This window comes from Papaver somniferum, chromosome 9, assembly GCF_003573695.1.
Source record: "Papaver somniferum cultivar HN1 chromosome 9, ASM357369v1, whole genome shotgun sequence".
NCBI lineage: Eukaryota > Viridiplantae > Streptophyta > Magnoliopsida > Ranunculales > Papaveraceae > Papaver > Papaver somniferum.
Window position 1 is genome coordinate 180821636 of NC_039366.1, and position 8620 is coordinate 180830255.

Below are 8620 nucleotides of genomic sequence, written 5' to 3' on the forward strand. Positions count from 1 at the left end.
GCATTAGGAAATGAACGAAGAAGGGTAGCTTCATCAGAAAGACCATAAATGTCTGCAAAAAGGATCATTTAAATAAGATAAAACAACAAGATGAATGAATAAAGAGAAAAGTAATATACCGTAAAGCTGATTATTAGCTTGTTGGAGACTAGAAATTTTGTTCTTATAAGAGGAAGAATCAATTTCTAATTGTCTATTCTTCTCGCGAAGACCTTTAACTTCAACTTCTAATTCTTCATTCCTTTTGCGAAATTGAAGATTCTTCTTTTCAAGAATTTCGCGTCTTCTCTCTAGATCTGAGGCAACCGCAAAATAAGCTTTTCCCGCCTGCGAAAAGAAATAAAAAATATTAATATAAAAAGAGATTTTGAGTTATAACAATGAAGAAGTAAAAGGATGAAAGTATACCAAACTATTGAGAGAATGCAAGAAGTCGGGAGTCACTGATCTAGAAACTCCGCGAAGAGAGCTATCACCATCTAGTAAAGGGACATGACAAAGGGTAGCGAGATATTTGCAGGTATTTGCGAACTGTCTATCTCCCATTCCTTGTAGAGAATCAGAAAAGAGGCCAGAAAGCTTAGCCATAGAAGATTCGGGTGGAGAATTTTCAGTTCCAGCGAGATCATCATTATCCTCATCATCCTTGTCACTTTCAGAATTCTCGTTAGGAAGAACATTTGAAGGAGAAGAAAAACACACTTTTCTTTTCTTTGGAGGAGGACCAGTTGATTTTTCTCTGCGAAGAGCACCTTTACCTTTATCGCCAATCTTCGCAGCATCAGCAGATTCTTCTACTTCAGAAATAATCTTCGCATACAGATAGAAGTAAGAAATGGGAGCATGGGAATGACAGTACTATTTAAAGTCATAAGAGAAAATTTATTACCTCATCTGTATATGAGCGAAGAGCTAACATAGTACTGGATTTCCCAGTCCTGTTATAACTATCTTTTAGTTTTTGGATCTGCGGAATATCGCAAGAGTTAGCGAACATAATAGTAAAAATCAACAAAGAAGTATAAAATGAGTTAAAGGGGAGAAGTATACCTCCTTATCCTTTTCGGATCAGGAGAAAACCCAAGGTTGATATGCTGCGAGATTCGCAGGAAGAACGTTTGATCCAGCAATGTAAGGACCCTTTAGCATTAAAGGAAACACGCACCATTTGTCATATTTGGATTGGCGAGGAGTTGTGTTTTACCAGAATGCCAGTCAATATCTTGCATAAGAATTTTGGATTCATCAATGTTATCTTTTCTTCTTAATCGAATACCCCAGCGAGTATTCTCTTTCTTCATGGAGATAAGTTCGTAGTTTTCAAAGAAATTCGCCACTGTATACTTTTCAGCAACTATTTCTAGGTTTGCGAATTTTGGATCCCTAAGTTCACTTGAGTAAAGATATCCTCTACCAGCACCACGATTAGAGAACTCTAGCATTAGACGGATGCAATCCCCACTTAGTTGGAAAATGGCTCGCGAAAATCCCGGATGAGCGAAATTATGATTGATTGATTATCACAATTTTGATTGGAGAAAAGCTTGACAGAAAGAATTGATTTGGCATTCACATCAAGAATGGGGGAGAGTGTAAGACCTTTATTAACAAGATCTTTTTGGACATATTGAAGATTCTTCTCATATCTATGACCACTTGGAGACATGATTGAATAAATGGTATGGAATGTATGGAAAGTAAAAGAACTGAAGGAAGAAAAAATTACAGCAGCAGAATTTGCAGAAGAATGATAGAGTTGCAGAGATGAGAGAATAAAAATAGAAGAGAAAGTAAAAAGAAAAGTGGAAAGAGGGAGGGAGAAGAGTATATAAAGAAAATTTACTTCTTGAAGAAATAAACACCATTAAGACGAAGAGGCGTGAGCGGTTGAAAAGTAGCGGTTACAGAAGACGTATCAAGAAATAAGTGGAAGAGAGAGAGTACGTGTGATAAATGTGGAATATGAAAAGATAAGGAGTTGCGACATTTCTCAAATCATTCTCTACTTTGCAGAGAAGATATGAGAAGAGGAAAGATGTAGGATCAGAATCTCGCAACAATTATGTCTCAGCGAAGTTAACAATGGTATTGCACAAAAGCGTCGCAGAACAATTTCAGAAACGACATCAGCAAGGATCATGAGGAAGATGTGATAGTCTCGCAAAAATTAGAAAGCTTGCGAAGTCAACATTTGTAAGGTTGCGAGAATTTCGCAAACCATATCCGAAAATAAAGGACAGATTAGCTGTCATCCACTATGTATTTCCCTTATAAATAGTCATTCGAGTTGTAAAGGAGAGAGATATCTTTTTTGAGTGAGAGATAAGTAAATAGGAGAGAGAAAGTTGAGAGCAGAAATCATTCTTGATTACTTTATTTTCCTTGTAAGAATATTCAGAAATTAATCAATAAAATTAAGAGTGTAAACCTAAAAATAGGCTGATCGACGATAAAATCATATGAGGGGTGTATTGTAGGATTTCCTGCAACTACAAAACCTACCCAAAAATATTCACAAACAAATAGATCGTATCACCAGGAATTTTCTCTGAGGACATGACTCAAAAATTAAAAAACTTCACCCTATAGGATGGGATAAAGTAACAAAACCATTATCCGAAGGAGGATTAGGAATAAGGAAAAGCAGTGATCATAATAAAGCACTTCTCAGGAAGAGAATCTGGAATTTGCATGAACAACCTAACTCTATCTGCGGAAGTCTCTTCAGTGCAAAAATCTTAACCAACAACCAATTTTACAAGGCATCGATTCCATTCCCTCCTCCTCCAGTCCTCAATGGAGACAACTTGCATCAATCGTCCCTACCATGCAGCAGTTAATATTCCATGGTATTGGAAATGGGTTATCAACTCCGATAGAAGCTAATTGGATTCCAAACTCACCCACTCTAGACCCGACGCAATGCTACCCAATTCAAATGGTAGCAGATATCATTGACCCAATATCCCATTCCTGGAATCATGAAAAATTAAACACCCTACCCAATCCTATAATTCAAAAAATCATCAACATCCACCTTCCCCAAAATAGTCCCCCGGATAAAATTATCTGGCGATACTCAAAATCTGGTAACTACACTACCTCTTCGGGATACAAATGTCTAACACATGGTCAACCAACTCACACCCCTTTACAACCTACTAAATTCCTATGGACTTTACCATGTCCACCAAAAATTCGTCTTTTCTTGTGGAAAGCCATCAATGAAGGATTACCAACCTTCTCTCTCCTACATCGAATCCATTTGACCAACTCAGACATATGCCCAAGATGTACTGCTGACCAGAATTAGCAAGTCACCTTTTAATTCATTGTCCAATGGCAACTACTTCCTGGAACACGTTATTCAATCAACTTGCAAATTTATCAAACTCCAATCCCACCCCGACCTTCACCTTAACTCCTCAAACAACCATATCCCATATCCTTCAACAACCAGCGTCGACATTTGTAATCTCCTCCTTTTGCTTTCTATTCTGGACCTTATGGCTAGCTAGGAATGAACTAATATACCAACAAAAGCAAACAACTTCGGAATAAATCCTAGCCTGGGCACAAAAACTACAACAAGAATACTCCAGGTCACTAAACTCCTCACTACCAATCATACCAGGAGATGCACCGATATATAACCACCCAACAAGAGATAGAAGGATAACAACAATATCGGTAGGTTGGTCCATCCCGAACATCAACTGGATTAAGATTAACACAGATGGAGCAGCCAAAGGTCACCCAGGATTTGCGGGGGCAAGGTTCATCTGTAGAGACTCCGAGGCACGAACTTTGATAGCTCTAGCTCAACCACTGGGAATTACGACGGCACTAACTGCAGAAACTTGGGTTATGCTATTGGCCTCAAGAACAGCAACAGAAAGACAATGGCCAAGAGTTCTCTTTGAAACCGACTCAGAGAACCTTCTGCAGTTCATCACCTCCTCTACTCCCCCACCTTGGCACATAGAAGGAATGATTGAAGAAATAAAAAGTAGACTTCGATAGATCCCGCAAGCTGCTATTCAGCACAACTACAGGGAAGGAAATCAAGCAGCCGACGGAATGGCCAATCATGCAGCAGATGAAAGCCAAACAGGAAATTCATCAACCAAAATAACCTAGCAATCCCATCTTTTATTAGTCACATTTTATTTCAGGACTCCGTGAGTACCACATATCCACGACAAATTGTAATCTAATTTTCATTAATAATATGCATGCTTCAAAAAAAAAAAAAAGTTGGTTCTCGTAGTAATATGAGTTTTTCCTTTTCAACTTTCGAAATCTGCTCGAGACTGCAAAATACATACTGCTTTGTTTTACAAAAAGGTCACATGACCTCAAGGATGTTACAGAAAATCAGAACAAATCATTCTCGGAACACGAAACGGGATCCGTAACGCTACCTATTTTACAAGACAACCCATTCTTCAGATATCTCACATGAATTCTAGATGAATCCTAGGGAACAGAAATAGGCTTTCCTCTCTCTTTTTTCCTTTCTACAAGAACCAAAATACTAGATATATTATACTAGGATACTTCCTTACTACTGTTCCTTCCATATACGGCCCGTGACTCTCAATTTCAACTCTTGTCGATCACCACCAGAAAAGAACAAAGCCAAGTTTCTTTGAATGATTAATCCATCTTGACTATCCCTAACCTTCCTATGACTATCGCGAATACTCCTTGGAACTCCCTGCCACATTAGCTTTCGACCATTCCCACCAACCTCCAAACTATAACTAAATTTCTTTGCGTCATCTTCATCGCCCATGAATCGCAAAAAGGCCATGTATACAGGTGCCATTCCCATTTGAAAAGCCTCAAAGTGTAAGCAGAACTGTCTCCCAAAACAATTGAAAACCTAGACGAGGTTAACATGATAAAAACTGTTAGCTGGACTGAATACAGTGACAAACTTCAGATAAACTCTTACTTTTCATAGCTGAAAATAAACAGACATAAGGATTAAACTTTGCGAGCAAGGCCACGGTAGGCAAACCACAACATGCTAGACGCAGTTTTCACGTACTCATACTTTTTGTATTCCATTACAATCACAACAACAACATCATCTGCACTGTGACACGCAATCAGAAAATGTCCACCATCCTATCGACTCATGCAACAAATTGCAGTTAAGCTCATAGCGGAATCAAGGGGAAATTAGGGAAGAAAAAAAAAATTCAATCGTATTGGTTACAGTGAAGGTCAATGCATTTCTGAAGTGTTGAAGATTGCCATGCGGGGAAGCATTCATTCCCATTTCATATACAGTAAATGCTCAATGAGAACCAATAATTACTTCCTTACAAGGTCAGTTAAGGCATTTAGTTACATTTGCAACATGCAAATTTTCCCATTTCATACACTGTAAATGGCTGAATGCTCAATGAAATCCAATAGTTACTCCCTTACAAGGTCAGTTAAGGCATTTAATATCATTTGCAACATGAATATTTTCCCCTTACACCGCCTACGATGTTTTAGACTTTCTGTGCGGCAATATGAAGATCTGGGGTGGCAAGAGCATGGGGAAATGAGATTCACTGCATTATTCACCTGTGTGGTGCCATGCCTGGCAATCACACCAGTCATCTAATAAACAACCCTTCTATTGACAAGTATTAAAAGTACAGCCTGTTGAGCTCTAACTTAGTCCAAGTAATAATTTCTTGCTTCTTTCAGCATGCACATAACCTTAGTAACTACAACAGGCAAAAGATGTCGTAACTGCCTAAGCACGCCATATTGTTCAATAAATCCTGTAAGACCATACACAAACTCATATTTTAAACGAAAAAAAGGACTGTAGAACTTACAGTTAGCATCCATGTAGCATTTTCTACCTCCTGCGGATTGGATTTGACATACCGATGGTTGAAGGTGCATCCATCATGTGTATCAACCTTGTGATCGTCCTTTAGATGACCAACAAGGATTGGAATGTCCCCGGTGACAGAGCATTCAGATCCAGCATAAGGACAATTGTATGGACGATATCGGCAGTGCTGTTCATGCTGGAGTTTGCTGTAGTATGGAAATATATCATGACAACCTAGGGCCTGATGTCTGCAAGGGAGTTCCAGCGATTCTGCTACCTTCTCCAAAGCCAAGCACCTTATGTTGCCAAGCTCATATCGACAAGTTGGACAGCAGTTGTGAACTCGAGCCTTGCAATCTGAACACAGAGTGTGGCCATTTGGACACTACAGTGTGCAAATTTAGAAGTGACCAAGATCATTCATGGTGTACTTAATGAAATCTAAGCTGATACTATGACAAAGTCATCCGAGCAAGAAATTCTCAAAGAAAGAAAAGAAAGAAGAGGTGAACCTGGTGTATTGGGGGGTACATCGAGCTCATGCAAACAGGGCACTCAAGTAGATCATGTACACCAGTAGTTGATGAGAATACATACTTTCCGCCAGGAACAATTGGGGTCTTGGTTGATGGAGAAATTTTGCTTTCGCCATTTGAAGTGGCAATACCATAATCAGAAAACATAGAATGAGACTCGGGGACTTCCTTGCAGATTCGGCCTCCAGGAGCCATGATTTCTAATTCTCAACACCTTTTCTATCGTTTACAATAAATTGAAGTTAAAACATAATCAGCTCCCCTATTTACTTCACTTCAATAACTTCCACTCCTGCCCTGAATCTGACAAAAGCATTAAATCCTTCACATTAATAACCAATCACCAAAGAAAATTCACTCAATCAAAACAGGAAATATATCACCTTATACGGCCAAAGTTTATAACATTCCTAATTAATAAACAGTTCTGACAGATATACTACTGAAATTTTATAAGTGTAACATGTAGAAGCTCATCTAAAACATCCACACCAAATTGGAATAAAATGAATCGACATCAAAGTTTTTATCATCACAGCGAACTATAAGTAGCATCTTTGAGACTCCTTTCAGTATTCACATCACCTTAAAGGAGCTAATAATCTGTAGTTGTTTAGAAGGATAACTGTACACAGTCTCTCTAAAGTACAACATAACACATGTGGTTGATGAATGGTGACAAAACAATAAGAAAAGGTTAATATTTCCAAGACCAGGATTCCTACATCTTGAAGCAATGAGCTTGATTTTTTGTCTTGTAATCCCATTCATTGCATAAATCTCCATAATTGCAGTTTTATGTTGTTTCTGTTTGTTTGTTTGGGGACCAGACCCCATGAACAACTAATTTCTCAACCAACAAGATACGATTATTACTCTTTAGATCATACTAATAACTTACTAGCATCAAACAAATTTACAACCAAATTTTCAGAATCATTACAAGCAAATCTAACAGAAAAATAGAGACTTCTCACCTGAAATATAATCAAGCAAATATGAGATCCAAAAATAATCCTAACCCTCCACAACCAATTTAAAATTTCTAACAAAAAGGAAATGAACTTGAGAGATAAAACTCAACATGGGCATCATTTTAAAAACAAGAACAAGATCAATAACATGGGTAATACCCAGTTAATTTAAAATGAAAGAAGGAAAAGAACAAAATTAGAGAGAAAACCAAGAGAGTAAAAATTTAAGAAAAAAGACAAATACCCTGGATTTGTTGATGATCCATTGAGAGAATATTAAAACATCAACTTTTGTTTTAACTTTTGTAGATAGCTTAATAACAAAAGACAAAGAGAAAAACAGAGAAGATGGAAAGAAAATTATGGAGAGGGGGGTTTGGGTTGGGGGCGGAAATTTCGCTTTTGATTTGTTTTTTCAAAAGTTCTCTCAAATCATTTGTAAATTTTCCTCTAGTTTGAAATTATTGTTGTTGAAATAATTTAATTTAAGTTCCGCGTAGTAATAAATGCAAAGATTTCACATCGGCTTTTTCGAGTCATCTATTTTCGGTCTTTTCTTTTTCTCTCTCTTTTTTATCCATCGGAGAAAGTGCAGCTTCCCGCACGCAACGTTTCAAAACTCAGTTCAATTTCTGAGTTTTGTCATTTCGCGTTGACGTATATTCTTCCATCTGGAGTCTGGACCCTGTCTAAAAAATAATGAAAACACTAATTGGCCGGACTTGTAATCCAAGTGACAGTCGAAACTCCCGATAATAGGAACCACCAATAAAACTCTTGCGATTTGATAAAAGGATTTGTTATGTTATGCATCTGTCAAGAGTAACATAAGTATTTGAAGATAATATAATAATTGGATTGGAGAGTCGGGTTTTTCCTATTTTTATAAGCAACTGCCTAAAGAAAGCTAGAGATCTGTGTCAATAGTTAGCATGAACCAAATCGGAAGTCTAGACCAAAAAAAATATCAGAGTTATTTTTGGCTCAAGTAGCCAAATTGTGAGCAATATTGTTGCAAGTTCTTGGTTGAAGAGAAAAAAATGCAAGCTACATGACTAAAATTGAAAAGTGAAAACTACTATAACCCCTACTATATGGGTTTAACATGTAGAAACCCCACAAAATGGATCCTTCATTGTCAACTCCATACTTCAAAAAAATGTTATTATTATGCCCAAAATATCAAATTTTCTTCAGATCTGCCCCATAATTAATTATTATGACTTTTGATAATGACAACACTACCCTTTCTTATTTATATC

The 8620-nt window shown here is 37.4% G+C and overlaps 1 protein-coding gene across 3 annotated transcripts; it reads right to left on the reverse strand.

Annotated features, from left to right (window-relative positions):
* Positions 1 to 4267: 4267 nt before the first annotated feature.
* On the reverse strand, positions 4268 to 7976 carry LOC113310345 (E3 ubiquitin-protein ligase SINAT2-like). Of its 3 annotated transcripts, none has more exons than XM_026558993.1 (4): positions 7603 to 7976; positions 6361 to 6687; positions 5847 to 6233; positions 4268 to 4888 (listed from the first exon to the last, which is right to left on the reverse strand). In XM_026558993.1, exons 2-4 carry the CDS (start codon positions 6577 to 6579, stop codon positions 4568 to 4570), a joined length of 927 nt encoding a protein of 308 aa, XP_026414778.1. In that variant the 5' UTR covers positions 6580 to 6687; positions 7603 to 7976; the 3' UTR covers positions 4268 to 4567. The 3 variants fall into 3 exon arrangements, with proteins under 3 accessions (XP_026414778.1, XP_026414777.1, XP_026414779.1); XM_026558992.1 differs by having other exon boundaries at positions 7362 to 7971; XM_026558994.1 differs by lacking the exon at positions 7603 to 7976 and adding an exon at positions 6768 to 7283.
* Between the last annotated feature and the right edge of the window lie 644 nt (positions 7977 to 8620).

Bases quoted from the DNA above. Each gene is read 5' to 3' on its own strand.
- LOC113310345 (XM_026558993.1), bottom strand. From the start codon at position 6,579: ATGGCTCCTGGAGGCCGAATCTGCAAGGAAGTCCCCGAGTCTCATTCT. The intron at 6,234-6,360 runs GTTCACCTCTTC...TGCACACTGTAG, and splicing joins TGTACCCCCCAATACACCAG to TGTCCAAATGGCCACACTCT. The intron at 4,889-5,846 runs GTAAGTTCTACA...AACCTCGTCTAG, and splicing joins ATGCTACATGGATGCTAACT to GTTTTCAATTGTTTTGGGAG.